Here is a 20,056-nt window from a genome sequence, read left to right as displayed (position 1 = left end):
TTGATTGTTGAACAGGGACTTGACTTCTCGCCGGTTGTTGAACAGAAGCTTGACTTCTCGTCATCTGACTAGTAAAAGTAGGGCAAAAACGCTTCTTGTGACCAATATTACCACATGCATAGAAAGTAACATATTTTTCTTGGGCAAGATGGCTTTATATGACCCTTTTCTCCACATCCATAACATACAATGGATTCCTTGTCTATTTTGCATTGACCCAGATGATTCCTTCCACAAACATGACATGAAGATGATTGAATAGAAAAAGATTATGATCTACCGCATCCACGAGAGGGAATTTGAGTTTGCATTTGATTACCAGGATTAGTCCGAATGGATTGAGCTTGTAGAAAAGAAGGAACAGGAACAGTTCATTCAGTACGTGGATGCTTCGGAATAGTAAAATGGCGCCACGTATTTCTAAGTCATGCTCACGCTTTCGAGCATACTCTATAGCTTAATCAAACGATAGAGCATCCAGGTTTATCACAAAATCACTGATTTCATATCGTAACCCTTCCAAGAACAACTGAATTTTATCGTTTTTGGTTGGTATGTACTTTGCAGCGAATCGTGCTCGTTTATTGAACTGAGTCTCATACTCATTCACAATCATTCCTCCCTGTTTAAGCTCGAGGAATTCCTTCTCCAATCTCCTCTTCATGTCTAGAGGACAATACTTCTCTAGCAAACGAGTTTTAAACATTTCCCAGGCTAAATTCTCCTGGTCAAACCCGTTGAGAGCTTTATATGTTGCTTCCCACCAGACCAAGGCTTCTCCGATGAGCATTGCGAAAGCATAATTATCCTTGTCTTCATTATCCATATGAGAAATACGAAACACTTTCTCTGTGTTCTAGATCCAAGTAAGAACAATAATGGGATTAAGAACACCGGAAAACTCTGTAGCACCACTACTCTTGAAATCTTTGAACGATGGATGCTTCACCTCTCCTTTCGAAGATTCTCCAGTGGCTTTCTCTTTTCCTTTATCACCATTCTTTTTTTGTTCTTCGAGAGTCTGTCGAATAACATCGGTAAGTTTACCCAAGAGTCGCTCCTCACGAGGAGATACTGGAGTATTCACTTCCTCGGGTTGAGACCTCCACTGACATCAGGGGTATGGCTACTAACCTATTCAGCCATTACTCTGCAATATGGAGTAACATCGTATTTTAGAATATTAGGGTTATCATTATTTATTATCCTACTTAAGTATTTCCTAAGGTTTGTATCCATATAATTACAATGAACTAGTTCGTATATTGAACTTCCAATAGTTTAAGTCTAAATTCTAATCCGTGGTACTTAGTTCGCTTAAACTAATGCTCTGATACCATGGTTGAAAGACCCTCACTTTCATAATACTAAAACAGTTGTTATTCCTAAACATGCTACATTCATATTCACAAACAATATTTTACATTGACAATTTATTTACAAACGACTGGATACAAACAGACTAAGTTTAAGTTTATTACAAAACTACCTCGGATATTGTATATTTTATACATACTAAAACTTAAATACAAAAGTAATAGTATAAACTATTTTAATTCTTCCAACAGTATAAAGCTATACCGGATGCTTATTGCCTGCAATATATCAAAACATTGAGAGGGTAAGCGGTGACGCTTAGGGAGTTCAATAATAGATACAATATAACGTTATGCCATATATATACTTCAATATGGTATAAGCAAAAAGGAACAAGGAACAACAAAGGCATATGTGAATCATGTGTCAAACTTTCTATATCAATCAATGACTTGATTCAAAGATATACAATCAATGAGACATAACAATTTCAATACTTGATATACATCAATAGAGCTTCGGCCCAAATGGCACAGAAGACATACAATTTCTGATTAACATTTTTGGTAGAGTTCAGGCTTATAGCCCTGTCTAACCATTTGCCAACACCATGGAATAGAAATCATTCTCTTATGGAGACATGTTCTACATGGCCAGAGGCTACATACCAGTACCAATGTGAATCTAATTCTTTTCACTGATCACATGGTCAAAGGTATTTCCTTGCTATTAAAATTAACGAATAAAAATAACACGGAAAAATAACCCGGAATAACAACACTGAAAAGCACATATCACATATAACACATAACATACAATTGTTCCTATATATTAAACTCACCTTAAAATAACCGGGGGTTAAAATAGTAATTTGAGCAGCACTTCGGCTCTAAATAAGACTTTCTTCATTAAAAACCGAGATATTTATTGAAAAATAGACCTTGTGAGAGTAGAGCTTCAAACCGAAAAGATAAATTTCTTGGGCTCTTCGGTCACTTCGGGACGTATTCTGGGCTTTAAAAACAATACTGGGGCTTCGGGGGATATGGAAATACTCAAAATATGGAAAGAAGGGCCAAAAATGGCAATTTATTGAAATTAGTTGGAAGGTCTCGCAGGCAGGCATCCCTTTTATAGGGTGGAATCCGAAGTCGACCAAGAAGTGAGTCCGCAGCGAAGCTGCTCGGTGGCAGCCTTATGCGAGGCATCTTACGGGACGTCTTAGACGTCTCCTAGGATGCCGAAAGGCACGTCGCAAGGTTACTTGACCGAAGTTCGGTCCAATCAAAAGGCAACACGTGGCTACTGTTCATGCGAGATGACGCGACCTATCCGGATAAGAGCCTTATCCTTGTGAAAATTCTCGAAAAATGTGCCAAAATCTTCTAAAATTCATAACTTTTGCATACGGGCTCCGTTTTTGACGTTCTTTATATGAACGCATAGGTAAAGTTATGCTCTACAACTTTCAATTAGAATTCGTCGGCTAATTTTGAATTTATTTTTAATATTATTATTTTAACAAACTGGGAGAGGAAAATCCGCTAAAAATTCATAACTTCTTCATTCGACGTCCGTTTTTCTCAGAATTTTTACTGTTGTACTAATATGACGAGATCTTTGATTCTCGTTTAGGTTGTGTCGGCTAAATATCACTCGATCTAAAATTCGAGTTTTTAGCTATCTACTGCTACGCTAAAACTTAGAAAAATCATAACTTCCTCATACGAAGTCAGATTTTGGCGTTCTTTTTATTGAACTTCTCGGTTTAACGAATATTAAGACTTTCATTTAGATTACTAAGGCTAAAAAGTATTTTATCAAAAACTTACTTTTTATGTCATTCGGCGTTGTGCCGGTTTTGTCGCAGATCTTTGATTGGTCATAACTTCTTCGTTATAACTCGGATTTCGATGAGGTTTTCGCCAAAATGCTTCTAACGAGATTATCTACAACTTTCAATAATAAAATTTTACTTATTTCAAATTTTATATTTTTGCTAAATTTCACTATTTGGATTTTAATTGGAATTTCACAAGACTTCCAATATTTTCTGAGTAATTCTAAACATAGTTTTACTTCATTTCTAGTAAAAACTATCTGTTAGAATTCAATACTCGAATTCACATAGTATTTCACAATATTATTCATTATAAAACACGATTTCAAAACGTGTATGTTACAAGCAAAAGATATGGAGTTGTTTGTATAACCATGGAGTTCAATCTAACCTTCGTTTTGGGGATGAGAAAGGAATGGATAAATAAATGTCTCATGATCAAGACTCAAGAGATTGTTGAAGTGAAAACAAATGAATTTTGCATGTCTAATGGATCTAGTCTCCAAGACAAATGTGAAAGAGAATAAGTGTGACGAAGAAGAAAAAGAAAGTGAAGAAGGTTTTCTACTAAACTCTGATGATGAAGTTGTTGCCTATTATTCCAATAATAGGGTGAAAAGGTTCTACAAGAATCCAATTAATGGGAATTTCAAGAACAATTCAGATAAGAAGCCGATAAAAAACACATGTGCATGACAAAAAGGTGTTGAGAAAGTAGATAAGAAGGAAGAAGAAAATAAGATTGAGAAGAAGTTGAAAGGTGATTCCGGTTACAACTGTAAATATTGTAACGAATACACTCATCTTGTGAAGGACTGCATGTTAAGGAAGAAGGATGAGAAGAAGGAAAAGTAAAGGATGAGGCCTACTAGTCTATGAAACTAGAAGAACTTCGCACAAAGTCCAAGAATGTTCATTAATGGAGAAGGGTGCTAATGATAATTAAGGAACATATCAAATTTGGTCCTCTAGCTCTGATGACGTGGAGATGCGTCATCCAACACATGGAGCCTTGTTCGCAAAGTATGAAGAGGGTCAATCTAGAGGAATGATTTTGGTTGGTGATGTTGAGGAAGATGTTAATTGGGAAAGCATGGAGAATGAGAAAGGATAAGTGAGTGAAGAAGATGATGACGAGCTATCTGGAAGTTGTTTTGTTATGATTGCTCCAAAGTCACCATTGACTGCAAAGGTACGTGATCTTCTTATTTCTATTAATTTCCCTTTGAATTCTTATCATGCTATTTTATATGTGACAACCCGAAATTCTGCATTGTAAAATCAATCAACTCAATCCAAAAGTTAGACTTGTTTCTGCTAGCTTTTTGCCATAGTAAAGGTATGTTTAAGAGTTTCTAATCTTAGTGTAATGTATGAATGGGTGTTAGAATGTGTTTACTTGAGGTTGGAGGAATTGACTCAGTCTGGAAAACCACTCATAAGGTGTGTACGACCGTACACATGGTTCACGACCGTACACCACCTTCCATATATATATTGGAATGACCTCTTTTCTCCTCACTTCTTCTACTCCCAGCCGTGAACACTCCAAAGCTCCAAAAACATAAGTATTTCAACCTTAACCTTGTTATACCTGAAAGACCACTAGATCCAAGCCCCGATTCTTCATGTTTCAGCATCACCTTCATGATCTTGAAGGGTGTACGGTCGTGAACCCTTCATAGGTTCATTGGCTGTACACACCCAAAAAGGGTTCCAAATCATAAGAAATCCACCCTTGACTTGTTGTTTACCTCATTGCACGACTAGGCCTTGATTTCCCATCCACAGAACCAACATTTCACGGCCTTGTTCAAGATCTTCAAGGGTTCACGGCCTTAAACCCTTCATAAGATCTTAATGGCCGTAATCACGTCAAGACCTTCCAAATTGAGTGCTTTGTTCATCTTCTTATTGTACATTAGACACACTAATTTCCCCATGGATCAATTATCTCTTTTCATGTCTCTTACATGAGTGTACGACCGTACACTCATTAGCTGTGAACCCATGGCCGTAAATTCAAGTGTGGCCATGAATACACCTCCCTTTGGCTGTAAACTCCCTTTAGTCAATCACATGTGATTGTAACACTTAGTTTCAAGTGTTCCTTAGTCCCTTAGGTTGTTTCCCTAAACTCCCTTTAGCCATTATATGTCATTTAGGACTCGTTTATGTCTCAGGAATTCATTTGTGGAACTTCTTATCCTTACTCAAATCTGCAATTGAATCACCTACATAAGGTGAGTTCATACCCTTATAATCAATCTTTTAAATGTTTTAAATGCTTTTAAGGGGGGAATACAAGTTAAACACAATGATAATTGTGTAAATGTTTATTTGTGATAACCATCATTTCAAAGGATTTCTTATGCTTTTATAAGTGATCAAATCATTTCAAAAACTCTTTTAAAGTTATGTTTTATTGTTTATAAAACTCCATTTTTAAAGTATAATTATAAATCAGTAGTTAATTGAGTCTTTTCTACAAATCAGAGACAGTTCAAAACAAACATACTAGTAAGCTATAATAGGTATAGTTTAGGGGTTCAGAACATACTATAACGAGAAACAGAAAGAACATACTATAAAGAGAAATAGGGAGGAACATACAATAACAAGAACAAGATAACATTAGTGTGAGTTTACTTCACGACTTAGCAATATACTTGTTAGGTCGTGTTTTGTAACTAGAGTCTCCTGGAGGGAGAGTATGAGTTTGTGTATAGATCTATACGAGATTGACACCCACACCTTGTTGCTAGCTACAGTAGGACTTGCAAGTCTACGAGTGATAAATATGTAACACATGATTCCTGGTATGCCTATTATTCAAGTATTTTGTGCTTTTCTCTGGGACTCGACGAGTTAGAGGCCCAACTCGTCGAGTAGAGTTGTGACATGCGGACAGTTTAAGTGACCTACTCGACGAGTCGGGAGACTGACTCGGCGAGTAGGTGTTGGTTGAGTGAAACCCTAAATCTGAGGGTTTGCACCCTATTTAAGCACCTTATCTCAGCTTCCATCTCCCTTATCACTCTCGGAAGACATCATATCGAAACCCTAGCCGTTCTTATTGTGTTTTTGAGCCTTATGGTGCTACTTCTTGTGTTTGAAGCTTGGAAAGGAGAAGGAGACGTGTGGGGCCAAGGGGAAACAAGAAGATCCAGAGTTTGGAGCTCATTTTCAGCTTATTGGAGGTATGAAGCCGAACCTTTGTCTATAGATCTTGATTTTGGGCCTTTTCCTTACATATTTCTAAGCCCTAGAGAGGTGGTATTCAGGATTAAGTGTTGGAGGCCAGTGTATGCTTTAGATCCAGGGCTATTGGGGGGGGGGGGGGGTAGGGGGTTATGTCACAAAGGTGCCCACCTTGCTGCCATGAACACCCCATGCACCTTGGAGGCCATCTTTTATGGCTTTTTGGGCCAAAGACCTCTTGCATGTGCACCAAGTTTGGAACTTTACTTATGAAATGGACATTAGGGGGCCATATCTATGTTTTTGAGGTGTTAAGGCCCATCTAAATAGATTGTATAGTGTTGGTCAATGATGGACTCACCGAGTTGTTCTTGGGACTCGACGAGTAGCGGTGTAATGACCACCAAATCCTTTCTGTGGATGGACCAGTTTTTTAGGAGGAAAGTCCCGTAGATGCTTAGACGCGAAAAGGGACTGGGAATCATGGGACTCGACGAGTGTATGAGCTGACTCGGAGAGTCCAAGGCAATCTCCCAATCTTTGAAGATGGACTCGACGAGTTGTTTATACAACTCGGAGAGTCGTAGACTGGACACGTTCTTATGAGGGAGATGAACTCGCCGAGTTGAAGAAAGAACTCGGCAAGTCGAATGAAGATGGTCCTGATGGTTTGAATGAAGGAAAACTCGACGAGTTCTCACTAGAATCGACGAGTGGCTTCGGGATTGGATCGGTTTAATGGAGTATGGACTCGACGAGTTGGTAGACCAACTCGGCGAGTCAGGTCAACTAGGCGTTAACTTTGGCCAGTGTTAACTTTTCCTGGTTTTGGTATTGACCCTGGTTAGGGTTGTATGTTCTACTTGATGATTTGAGGGTTATCATGTAGGGATTGAGAATTCGAGGAGAGCCGACCTTCACGCTAATGACAGTTCAGACACTACACGATATCGAGGTGACTTACCTTCTCGTAGGAGTGGGTCTAAGGCACCAAGACCGACCCACTAGCAATTATTTGTTGGGATGGTTATCTTTGTGATAACTGTCTGGTCTGATTATTCGATATGTGAGTATGCTAGACTGCTAGATATGTGACTATGCTAGTTTTCTAATTGCCATGTTATATGAGATATTATCAGTAGAAGGGGACCAGTCCCCGATTCGATCGTTAGGACCAATGGGTAGGTCGACCACCCCAAATATGTCTAACAGCATGATTATGATATGATGTTATGTGTTAGTAGTAGGGGTGAAATAGTCCCCGTGTTCGGTTGAGATAGACCAGAGGGTAGGTCAGCACCCTAGAATAGCTTGACATGGGTAGGTCAACACCTTAGAATGGCTTGGCATGGGTAGGTCAGCACCCCATAATGGCTTGACATGGGTAGGACGGGCGCCCTAGAATTGCCCGGTAGTATGTATGCTATGTGATTATATGGCATGTGGTATGATGGGGGAACTCACTAAGCTTTATGCTTATAGTTTCAGTTTTGGTTTCAGGTACCTCTTTGTCCAAGGGGAAGGAGCCGGCGGTGTAGCAGCGCTTCACACACGCACACTTATGATTTCCGCTTAGAGTTTTCTGGGATTGTACTCTGATATTTTGTTATTTAAGATGATTTGGTTTTGAAACATGATACTATGGTTTTATGTATTGGCATGATTTTGGCAATGTTTTGATGAACCATTTTATAAATCACCTAATCAAAAGTGAAATATTTGGCCTCGAATTTTGGGATGTTACAAAATATCACATCAGTTTTGGCACCAGTAGGTCGTCATGTTAAACACGTGTCATATCAGTATGGTTACAACCACATCACATCTTAACCTTAATTAACAAACTGGTTTTTAAGGTAGTTAGTGGTCAGTAGTTACTTTTTACAATACTACTATACACTTTCTTTTTCCCATTTCCTTCATATAGTAATCACCTCACATAAAAGGTTATGCAAACTATTTTCTAGTACAGATAGTCTTAAGCTTGGGAAAACTTACATAATTACAAAAGACAATCAAAACAGTCGAGTCTTAGTACGTCCAGTTAAAAGAGGGTCTATAATGCTAACTTTATGATTCCTCAGTAGATACATCAGGGATATATATTAATCAGATCCTGCAAACGGTAGAATGTGTGCTTTCTGCTTCATTTCATGTTCCTTGTTTGGTTGTGGGCTTAGAGCAGATGCACCCAATCTACTATCTACTCGATCTTAGCTATATATATACTCACTATACACCAAGTAATCATAAGGGGTACCAGGTACAGGTCAGGTCATAGTATACAAATTCAATACACTGTTTTCTAGTACAGAAACATACTTTTCAGATAGAAGACTAAACTAGAAACTTATCGTTAAAAGGGTTTAATCCATTTTATTAAACCAGAATAACTTAAAGGACCCTTAGTGGTAAATTCTATAATACCTTAGTTTATACATCATCATTATATGTAATTAAAGTCCGATAGGTAGTTGGATGTGTGCTTTCCGCCTTATTTCCTATTCCTTGTTTGGTTATGGGTTTAGGGTAGATTCATCCATTTAACTGTCTGCTCGATATTAGATTATATATAGCTTGTATAAACTAAGTGATTATAGAAGGAACTATTGTGGTTACCATTTTTACTAAAGGAAATATATGATTTTCTTAAAGAATGTTTTCATCAAATATAAAGAACTATTCCAGTTAACTCCGTGAGTACCAAATGAATACACCAGAGTTTTATACAATAGATCTAACAAACAATGGGATGTGTGACTTCCGCCTCATCTCCTGTTCCTTGTTTGGTTGTGGACTTAGGGCAGGTTCACACAATCGATTGTCTGTTTACTCGAAGTTCTATATAACTTGTATCCATTTAGTACTCATAGAAAGGATTGTAAAGTGATTTTTACTTATCACTCATCATATCAGAAAATATAGGATTTTCTGGAGGAACATGCGAACTTTTCTAAAAAGAACTTACAACTTACTTTACATCACTTAAATCTTATGAACTCACCAGCTTAAATGCTCATCTGCTCTTTCAAAATAACTTGTATTCTGAGGAAACTAGTAGACATGTACTCGCGCTTGGATTCAGAAGATGAAGCATGGTAGCTTCATTTCTTGTTTTGTTATTTACTTTTGGAGTCAATCTTTTGTGAAACATATCTTTGTAAACACTTAAATATAAATGCAATGGTTGTTTGTTACTTTGATTACTATGATGCATGTGTTGTGATACTAAATATAACATCCTCCGCCCCCAAATGTTTCTGCCGTTCCGGTTTGGGGGTGTGACCTTATCTGACATTGATGATACATGCTCTAACCTGAATGATATGTTGATCTCTATGAGTAGCGAAGTGGAGAAATCAAGGTCTTTACTTTATAAAGCTCATAATAATTTGGAGGAGAGGAATAATAAGATAAAATGATTAGAGTTATGTAAGTCCCCAAAAATGACTGTGTATTAATCAGATCCGATTGATTGTGCGGAATCCCAATCAAACGGATGATTTCAGATCAAATAGAAGAGAAGGAGAAGAAGAATAATATGAATCTTGTATGTATTGATATGAATGAAGATCCGGATACAAGATTCACACACACTCTCTTTTTCTCTCTTTTTAGAACACCTTCAAATGCACACACTTAAGCTCCTTGGTGTTCATCACTCTTTTCCTCACACCCCTCACCCCTATATATACATGAGAATATGGGCCAGGTAAACATGGGTTGTAAACATGGTTTACGACCGTAAACACCTCCCTGGCTGTAAACTTGACCGTAAACACATAAGATATTACATAAAAATACAATTTCCTAGAAAAGCAAAGTATAAACCATAATATTGACCCAACAAGTTAAAAATTACGAACATTATGATTGATAGATATTCGATTCGTATGGACAATAACATGTTAATAAAACAGAGAAACATTTACTATAATACAGCTAATCGTCTGTATGGAAAGTTGATAGAACTTTATCATTAATCAGAAATATGTAAAAAAACAACATAGGAAGCTACTCTCATTTATTACTTTCAAAAGAGAACTAGTAGACGAGACTACTTTTGGTTGTGAAAGTAAAGTAGCTGATTATGATATTATTCCTAATGATTTGTATGCATATGGTGTTGTGAATATTAATGATTGTTTAAATACTGATGAACCTATTGACATTGTAAATGAGACTTTGACCAAAAATGAACCAATCAAAATCCTAAAGGATTGAGAATTCGACAGAAAGTACCAACAAAATTTTGCTGATATTGAAGGTGAATCTGACATTATCAGTGAAATTGAGGAAGAGGAATGTGTTGATTGTTCAAAAATGTTTGTCATTAATGTCACTTCATTAGCTAAAGGTAAAGAAAATGTTGATTCAACAATGAATAACTTTTGTGAAATACCTTGAGAAATCTCCGAATCCTTGATGAACCGAGTATAATTGTTTCTGAATTTGCTATATCCATGCTTCATTTGATTGTTCATACCTTTGATTCAACTCAAACCAAATATCTTGCTTCGTTTGAATAAAGAAGATGCTATCAGCAATTTTTTTGTTAGCGAATTCAAAATCCATTAAATCACCATTGAATTGATTTGATTCCAATTTGAAAAGGAATTGGAATTTCTGTTTAGAGGATTACATGATAAATAAACAAAACACATCTTGAAATCTCAAGATTTTCCATGAAACAAAACTTGTGCCATTCAAGATTTTTGAGACAAGAATTGTGCTCGGATTATTAGATGAGGTGAGATAAAAAGGACTTGAAATCTCAATTTTTGATCCATTAAATCCTACTATATGACCTGATGAGCTAGCCTCAAAATTGACAACCGAGGTGAAAGAGAATCAAAGAAGAAGAGAAAAGAGTGAAGGATCAAAACTCTCGCTCTAAAATCATGCATGTAGAATAGATTGAAGATCAAAGGAAAGCGATATGAAATAAAGTCTTCATTTTATTCAATAACATAATAAATTCTACATCTATTAATCGAAAGTTAACAAATTTACAACTAACTTTAACTAACATTGATGACATGTCATTGAAAAGTTTGACTTTATAGTCCAATATAATGGACGATAATAAGGCTATGTTTGACGTACTAGCTGAAAAGCTGACTGATATCTGAAAAACTAGCTGTTAAATAAAAAGCTAGCTGATAGCTGAAAAACTAACTGATAAAAAATAATGGTTGGTAAAACTACTTGAAAAGTTAGCTGAAATATATAAAATTACATAAAATGACATTTAAGAGTATTTGTTTCTATAATTAATTAAGGGGTATATTTGGAAAATTTAAAAAAAAAAGCTCCTAAAAAGCTAGTCTAAGTAGCTTTTCTAAACGTTATCTTATAAGTTAGCTTATAAACTACTTTTTGGTCTGCCAAACACGACAACATAAAAAAGCTCGAAAAATAAGTTAGCTTATCAGCTAGCTGTGACGCGCCAAACACAGCCTAAGAATGTGCAACTACACATGAACAAAAGGACATGTCTCGGACTAGTATCAAAAAAACCCGAGATCAATCGATCTAAAACGCGACCGGACAAAAAAATTGTCTGATCATCTAGGATCAGGAACAGTAAAAAAAAGGAATAGACCATTTTGAGTCTCAAAAAAGACGGATCATTCGGAGAGAGGTCTCAAAAAAATGGAAGCAACATTTTATAAAAATTCTATTTTTGTGTTAATTACACATTTTTAATCACATTTTACCTAACTTTTTCCTTTCTTTTTTTATTAAATTTTAATATATCATTTTTAGTAAATCCTAATGTATCATTTTGATGTTTATCATATATTTATTAGCTGGAAAACTCAAATTCAAAATACATTGAAATTCAACCTCAAAAAACATGAAACTGAACCGGAAAATATGCATGTAAAGACCACGAGACCGGATCGAAAAAAATCCGAAACTAGTCTAAAAAAGACTTGATCAAAGAAAGACATTTCGAAAAAAAAAAAACAAAACTTTTTAAAATGGTCCGACACAAGTGATAAGACCGCAAGTGTGCATATCTCTATGTGCAACTGCAATTTGCTCGCCCTCACAGGGTACAAAAGTTTCAAGGACGCAAGAACGTAACCGAGAAGAGGGAAACTATGAAACTATGCATTAATTCCTGTAAAAAGACGCATTCCTCAATCTTCCGTCCATGTATGATATGTCAGTTGTCTAATCTACGTTGTTTATTTGTCTTCATTATTTTCTAATTCAGAAGTTACGATTGAGAGAAATCGACACTACTGCTGGGCGCTGGCTGCTTTTGATACCTGCAACTCCTCTTTCGCTCCACCGCTGCTCTTCTTTGCCGTATCCTGTAAGTTCCTCGACTTCGTTTCCTTTGCTTTTCGTTTTTTCTTCCTTCCAATTTCCAGTTGATCGCTTATTATTTGGGATTTAAAAAGTGATCGGAAGTAAAACTGATGATGCCCGAATTGAACTGCATTTTCTTTTATATTATATCTACTTTTCCTTAAATTGTCCGGTTAAGATGGAGACAATTCTAGATGGTATTCTAAAACCTAATAGTTTTACAAAGACTTGTGCAGGACAACCAATAAAACAATTTTTTGGGCTTTATATAGATTATTTTCATTTTTTTACTTGTTAATTTGTTTGTACACATGGTTTCATAGTAAAGGCATTGCATTTTGGCTTTTACATGCATATGCTAAGCTTCAATTATAGATTTGTATGAATTCTAGATTATCGGATAAAAATTACAATTAGGTTAAATAATAAAGTAGAACAACATATTTAAGCTTTTCGTATTTAGTAATCTTATAATTTAAACTTGACTTACGCCATTGAAAGCAACTTGTTCATTCTTTTCCTAGATCGGACAAAGTGACAAACATATCCCCTATCCTAATAAATAAATAGAATCTGTCCACGTGTCAATCTCCCAGCAGCCTTAAATCGTGTTTTCCCGCTTCTTTTCCTCATCTACATTTACGAAACTGCCCTCCAGATCATATTCATATACAGTCAATCAATAAATCCGAAAAATCTGCACCAATAAAAAATATACCGAAGATAGATTTGTTAATGTGGATGAAAGATTTCCAAATAATAATTCAAAATAATATGCATAAATCGTAAATTCAAATTTCAAATTCATCATATCCAATAAAATATGGAAGTTTGGTTATTCTAATTGGAACAAGCATTGGGTTGATATACCTCCTTCCCGATTTATAAGATTGTAAGTTGTAAGATACTTTGTATACATCATTCCATTCCAATCCCTACAAAAAAAGAAACTCATAAGATACCAAATTTAATATTTAATACTAATATAATTTGATAGTAAAGTAATATAATCATCTCAATTTCTTCATCACGCATTGAAATCCCGCATCCTCACTGAAATCATGCATCCTTCTGCATCATCTAAATTCTTCCTGCATCCTCTCAATTCATTCATCACGTAGTCATTCATCCCATCCATAATCATAGTATCCTATATATCAACATTTTTAGTTTTCAAACACATTTAATATATTATATCCCTTAAAATCTGCAATTATTTTTTGAATTTATTCCTCTTACCTTATACCAAATACGCATCTAACATAAAAGGAATGCAACCCTGGACTGCGTTTAAATTCCACCACAATTAATGAAATTTGTTGACTAAAATCTCCTTTTTTATTTCGGTTATAAAACCCGAACACCAAATAAAGATTTTTATGTTTGAAATTTCAAATTCCTTTGGCTTCTTTGTCTTTTTATTCCGATCAAGTTTGCACATGAGGAAAATACACATGTTCGTTCCTTAACAAAAGTTCAATCTATCAGGTAAGTATATGAAAAACTACTTTAAATTCTTTCTTTTTGTTTTTGTTTCTTTTTGTGTTCTTCTCTTTCTCTGTGTGTGTGTGTGTGTTTTCATATTACATTGTTCGTTTTACAGTGTGTGATTTTTGTGCGTTTTACTATGTGTGGTTTTTTTATCTTCTCTTTCTATGTGCGTAATATATTTCCTCATAATTTATTATATTTGTTATTAATTTTTTAATATTTGTGTGTGTTGCTTTTATTTCGAAAAAAAATTAAAATTGTATTTTATAACATCTTAATATTAAACATATCCAATTTACAGCAATGTACTTTAACAGTTAGCTCTTATGTGTTTTACTGTGTGTGTGTGTTTATGTTCAACATCAAAGTCTTTTAGCATCCAACTTTAATTTTCTGCCACTTTTGGACATTTTAAACATTTTTTTAACATCAGACACTTCATATCATTCTTTTTTCAACATGTATGATTTTTTTTTTCAAATTTAAGAAAACCAGTCAAAAAAACTTTATCGTTTTTCGAATAATCAAATAAAATTTACTTTATATCATATAAATAATAATATATATTAAAAAAATAAAAAATAAATAAATAACTTATGAAGCACGAAAATCTACACCAACAGGTTTTGGGAGTTGTTAGAAGTTTCCTGAATGCAAAACTGTTGCAAATACTATATGCATAAAAAAAATTATAGTCTTTAATTTAGTTTTTTTAAAAGAAATGTCAGGGTGGAATATTTCAACATATTGTTAGATACTAGAACAATCCATCTATCTGTTGTGGCTTCAGATATACAGCTCCAGTTATATAAGAAGCCTGCAAATCATATACCAGCAATATATATTCAAGTAAGGGCATAATGGTCATTTTCATAAATTTAGCAGATAAACAGAGGGACAAATTTGTAATTTACTCACCTGTTGCAGGAATGCAGAATGTTGTGACCGAATAACACATGAATGTATACGCACCATTGATCTTTGAGTAGAAAAAATTGAATGCATAATGGCAACATATCTGAAAAATATAAAATCTTTTTGTTAGAATAAAAGGAAAAAGAAATTAAAAAAAAAAAAAGAAAAAGAGAGTGAGAGAGAGAGAGAGAGAGAGAGAGAGAGAGAGAGAAAGAAAGTAAGTTGAGAGACATACTGTCGAGGTCCATCTTGTGATCCATGTAAACACAAAATATGTCATTACTTATCCGAGTAATTAAATTAATAGGTAATTTTTATATTATAATTTATAAACTAATTGATGAATGCAGAAGAATTATGAATTATACCCGAGATTGTGGATGAATTGATCTAGAACGAAATACTCTTTGTATGTCTAATCATTGTTGTTATTTTAAACAATCTTTTTATATATTAAAAATAATAAAATGTTGTGATAAAAAGAAATGAAAGTAGGATGCATGCTAAAAAAACATAAGATAAACACAAAATGGTGGAAATTATGAAAAAGGATACAACAAAGTGCCATTGAAAGATATCCTGAAAGCAAAGTAGATCCAATTCTATCAACTGATTCTTGCTTATTAAGCTCTTCATCTTTAATCACAAACTCTTCTAATTTTTGTAACAATGTTTCAACTCTTAGGTTTCCATGATCCAATGAAGAATCATATGTGTAATCACAAGAACTTAATCCAATTGCTATCACCATCGGCACAGTTTGCTCATCAGGAAAATGAACAACATATATTTCATCGAATACAATGGAGATATCGGTGAATGTATGGCTAGACCATCGACAGGGAACCATTTACAGAGCGCATGCAAATCACACAAGCAAGTCTCCGAATTTGATTTTAATAAGCAGACAAAAAGCCCTAAAAATAGATGAACAAAGAATCGCTACTAACCCTGACTATCTTTTGAAGGAGGTTCCCACTTTTGTCTCTATAAATGTGAATAGCTTATTGGAAGACATGAACTGCAATGCAGTGGTCGGTGTAAAAAGCGGTGGTCGTCAAGTACCGATTTTCCCAAGCAACTGCACTAAAAATCCAACAGATTAGCAATTCCCAAAATCTAACAGCCAATATCACGTCCAACAACCAAAGGAATTGAGAGAACCCACCGGGAAAACTGGTGGCAAGAACTGAAGTTGGTGGCTTGAAGAAGTTCATGAAGCTTGTTCACTACTGGTATCATGATGGAGCCGATTGGGGGGGGGGGGGGGGGGGGGGGGGGGGGGAGGATGAAGAAAAGAGTAACAGTGGAAGAGATAGAGCATAGAAATCCAACAGATTAGGAATTCCTAAAACCGAACAGCCAATATCAGCTCCAACAACCAAAGGAATTGAGAGAACCCATGGAGAAATCTTGTGGCAAGAACTGAAATCGGTGGTTCCACTGGGGGACGAAGGACGAAGAAAAGAGGAAAAGTGGAAGACAACATAGAAAGTAATGATGGATAGTTTGGAAGAGCATGTGGTGACATGCATAGATTTTTGGAGCGGTAGATGTACACGTATACAGAAAGACTCACAAATCAATGACATAAAACAAACAGATTATTAAAAAAACTAATTAAAAATAGAAATAGAGCCAAATTATTAAAAAAAAAAAGTATTTCAATAGAAAAACAAAAATCTATTCATTAAGAGACTTCAAAATTAAAATATTAAAATATAATGTATCCAGATTAATGTCTTTCACTGAAATGATTATTATTTAGGAAACTCAAACAGCAAATCAATCAAATTTACGAAAAATCTTGCTAGATTTGAAACGGAAATCCTAAAAAAAAATCAGAGTATAAGACTTGATTAAAATACGTTAATATTTAAAAATATATATATGTAGCAGCTTAATCCTAAATTCCTCTTCTTCTCTATGTTATCTGTATCGTGTTATCTTGCTGAACAAGTCGCCTCAGAATAGGTCATGGTTTTTTGTAAACCATTGTCATCTTCTAAATACTCATCTCAATTAGATCTTGGTTTTATTAATCTTTCATTTGTGTTGTTTGTCTTGCTCAGAGATCAATGGGATTTTGAGGAGTTGGAAACGACTAACACATTACCCCCAAATCTGAAGTTATCAATCCCAAAAAGAACTACTCCACAATTACATATGTAACACCTTCAATTTTAAAATATTTACGTTTATAAATCCTAATTTATTTCCATTACCTGGTTTTGTAATCAAGAAATATGAACAATAGATGGAAGGATGTGTTGAATTTTATTAACACTTCCAATTTCACAACCTTTGTCTCGATTTGCAATCTACGCTAGCAAAAGGTTTTTAACCTAATTTGTTTGAACCAGAATCTCATGATTTATCTGATTCTTATAATTGATTTTGCATTAGGCTTATTGGTATGCGAACTCTCCATAGACATTTGGAGGTATCTTCTTAATGCAACAAATTGGGTACTTTTCATGCTAACTTACGTGTTTTAAAGTTGTTACTGTACTGTTAGTGATAATGTTTTATGTATTTCACTACAATTTAGAATGCCATTTAAATTTATTAATATCATTTTATATATTATTGTCCACAATTATAAGTAAATATAACTTATATATCATTACCAAATATCAACATTTTTAATCACTCTTTTTTTTCTAAACAACTCATCATAAATATCATCAAAACATATTAAATATTGATTACATTATAGAATTAAGTTATAAACTTAAAGACAAATAACATAAATATGTAAATTATTAATTGGCATAATTTTAAATTACCATTTATTTACTAATTGATTATTATTTAATTTTTCAATTAATATTTATTAGAATCACAGGAAATAACAATCGTATGTAACTTAAGGGTTTTCAAAAATCTACATTTCTAATTAAATAGTTACCATTTACTTTGTAATTAAATACTTACGAATCAAAATGTTATTTAAAAATACAATATTAAAATTCGATAAGTTTTCTAAATTAAAGAAATATTATTTTATTAAATAATTTATTTTTAAATTCAATTAAAAATCAACACCCTAAATTCCACGGGTTTTAACCTAGTTTAACATAACAAGGGAAAGCGAAGCCTATAATTTTAGACTTTTAGGCCTAAACTTAATAAAAGAACAGGGCCCAAAGGTTGTCACGCCCACACCACACCCTGTATCATCTAACTTCTGTAAGCTCCATCATGATAAATCCTCCTTTGAATTTCGACGCTTGTTTATATCATGCTTCATGGATTTTTAACGCGTCGAGGTACGTATCTTCTGATACAGATTTAACCGATATGTGATCAAGAAATCCACTGAAGCTCCCTTCTTTGTAGGCAATGGGGTGTTGCTCATCAATTAACTCAGGCGCTGGTCCTACTTTTTTCTCCATGGGCATACTATGAATACTAGCAATTGACAGGCGCTGTTTATGCGTGTCAAGAATGGCTCTATGACGTATGCTCTTGTATCTTCCATTACTCAACACCTCAAATTGATCTCCCAACTGAACTATTAGGGCACCTTGAACAAATGGAACCACGTGCCATTTTTTATCTTGGTCCATAATTTGAAGTCCTTGCTGGCTTTGATTTAAGATGGTGAGGGTACCATAATCCGTGTGTGGTGGCATCCCTAGTGCAAGATCTGGTTCCGGGCAGGCCGGGTAGCAGTTGACAGCCATGACTTGTGAACCTTCTTCTATGTCATCATGTAAGTAATCCGCATTCAGTCCTAAGCTTTCCATGATCACTTCCATTAATTGCTTCTGTAATGTATTCACCGCCTTTGCATAGCTTCCCATCTTCTCTCTGTGTAAAAAAATAAGTGATCAAAGTCATGCTTAATTAATCGTATTCAAATTGGTAAAACAATTAATTACCTGTAACTTGGAGGATCCGATGGCCATAGATGGATCCATTCTGATATCGGATTAGCATAATGTTTGATGAAGTCTCTCCAAAACAGCACCTTATCTATCACATGATTCATACTAGTGCCAAATCTTACAGGAGCGTGAACATCGGTAGAAGCAAAACACATCTTCTTGTCGCTTGGCAACCTAAAGAATTCTTCAGCAGAGTCCATTGCATCTTTTATGACCCAACTAGGAATTCCATGGTTTATTACCTTCAAATACACACTTTTCTTTATCCGGGAACAAGAAAATCTCAAAATACAATTAATTGCATGCACAATAAAATAGGATAGAACAAGTTTTAATTACTACTTGGGCGTGCGTTTGATTGGGACTGCAACTCATGTTGATGACAAAGTTTTTCCCACTTAAAAGGGCTGGACAAAGATTTCCTCTTGAGTATTTGTTTGTGAATGTAACGCCCTCTTTATCGAAAATAGTTGTAGAAAGCTTGTTCCATCTACTCCAGTGTTGCAAATGCATCCTAATAGATACCTGAAAGAACCCAAGTTTCTTGTAGGCAGCACCAACTTCATTGATTAGTTTGGGCATATGAGCAGGGTGGTTGAGCATGGAAAGGTCGATGATTGGAAATTCAGTAGATATGTGATTAAGAAGGCTATGGTTTGATCGTTGAAAAGAAGGAAGAACATATTGTTGGGGAATATTTTTTGGACCTTTTAGGGTAAGTGAGGTGACACTGGTAAATGAACTATCCGATTCATCTTCCTTTGCTTCCATTCTCTCCGTCTCTCCTTTTATTGGAAGTTTGGGATAAAAAAAAAGTCATGAATCCTGTGTATTTATAGGCTAAAAGATTGAAATGACCACATTTATTTATATTAATTAAAGTTTGTGGTTATCTGATATATATGTACCAAGTACTTTGAATGCACAGCACAATGTATATTCTTATGTATTTAAAGGAACGTGGAAAGAAGAATAGAAGAAAACTTGAAGTAACAGAAAAGAATTCCAAAATCCAAACTTATCTTGAAAGAAGAATAGAAGCCATATAGCACATACGTAGTAAAATCCAAACTTT

At 34.8% G+C, this 20,056-nt stretch overlaps 1 protein-coding gene and 4 long non-coding RNA genes across 6 annotated transcripts; 2 read left to right on the top strand and 3 right to left on the bottom strand.

The window, feature by feature from the left end:
* Positions 1–12,386: 12,386 nt before the first annotated feature.
* Positions 12,387–17,655, top strand: LOC145045404 (uncharacterized). Of its 2 annotated transcripts, none has more exons than XR_013681817.1 (3): positions 12,387–12,490; positions 12,585–12,686; positions 17,161–17,655. It is a non-coding gene; the product is annotated as an uncharacterized LOC145045404 (long non-coding RNA). The 2 variants fall into 2 exon arrangements; XR_013681816.1 differs by lacking the exon at positions 17,161–17,655 and adding an exon at positions 15,774–16,341.
* LOC145045405 (uncharacterized) lies at positions 13,058–14,614 on the bottom strand. The gene is made up of 3 exons (XR_013681818.1): positions 13,922–14,614; positions 13,553–13,832; positions 13,058–13,379 (listed from the first exon to the last, which is right to left on the bottom strand). It is a non-coding gene; the product is annotated as an uncharacterized LOC145045405 (long non-coding RNA).
* Positions 14,783–15,455, bottom strand: LOC145045406 (uncharacterized). Its single transcript, XR_013681819.1, has 3 exons — positions 15,324–15,455; positions 15,092–15,191; positions 14,783–14,990 (listed from the first exon to the last, which is right to left on the bottom strand). It is a non-coding gene; the product is annotated as an uncharacterized LOC145045406 (long non-coding RNA).
* A 587-nt stretch (positions 17,656–18,242) lies between the features above and the next one.
* LOC145045786 (uncharacterized) lies at positions 18,243–19,475 on the top strand. Its single transcript, XR_013681883.1, has 3 exons — positions 18,243–18,360; positions 18,431–18,806; positions 19,106–19,475. It is a non-coding gene; the product is annotated as an uncharacterized LOC145045786 (long non-coding RNA).
* On the bottom strand, positions 18,331–19,769 carry LOC145045784 (flavanone 3-dioxygenase 3-like). The gene is made up of 3 exons (XM_078994102.1): positions 19,324–19,769; positions 18,976–19,223; positions 18,331–18,904 (listed from the first exon to the last, which is right to left on the bottom strand). The coding sequence occupies exons 1-3, from the start codon at positions 19,750–19,752 to the stop codon at positions 18,331–18,333; spliced, it is 1,251 nt and encodes a 416-aa protein (XP_078850228.1). The 5' UTR covers positions 19,753–19,769.
* Positions 19,770–20,056: the final 287 nt, after the last annotated feature.

This window comes from Lactuca saligna, chromosome 5 (genome assembly GCF_052625555.1).
Source record: "Lactuca saligna cultivar CGN05327 chromosome 5, ASM5262555v1, whole genome shotgun sequence".
In the NCBI taxonomy this organism is placed as follows: domain Eukaryota; kingdom Viridiplantae; phylum Streptophyta; class Magnoliopsida; order Asterales; family Asteraceae; genus Lactuca; species Lactuca saligna.
The sequence above is the reverse complement of the archived record's forward strand: the minus strand, read 5'-3'. Positions and strand labels throughout refer to the sequence as shown.

What these genes read in the sequence shown, in the direction of transcription:
- LOC145045784 (XM_078994102.1), bottom strand. Translation starts at nt 19,752, where the DNA reads ATGGAAGCAAAGGAAGATGAATCGGATAGTTCATTTACCAGTGTCACC. An exon ending in CCAATCAAACGCACGCCCAA is followed by an intron (nt 19,224 to 19,323) that starts GTAGTAATTAAA and finishes GTGTATTTGAAG; the next exon opens with GTAATAAACCATGGAATTCC. An exon ending in TCGGATCCTCCAAGTTACAG is followed by an intron (nt 18,905 to 18,975) that starts GTAATTAATTGT and finishes TTTTTTACACAG; the next exon opens with AGAGAAGATGGGAAGCTATG.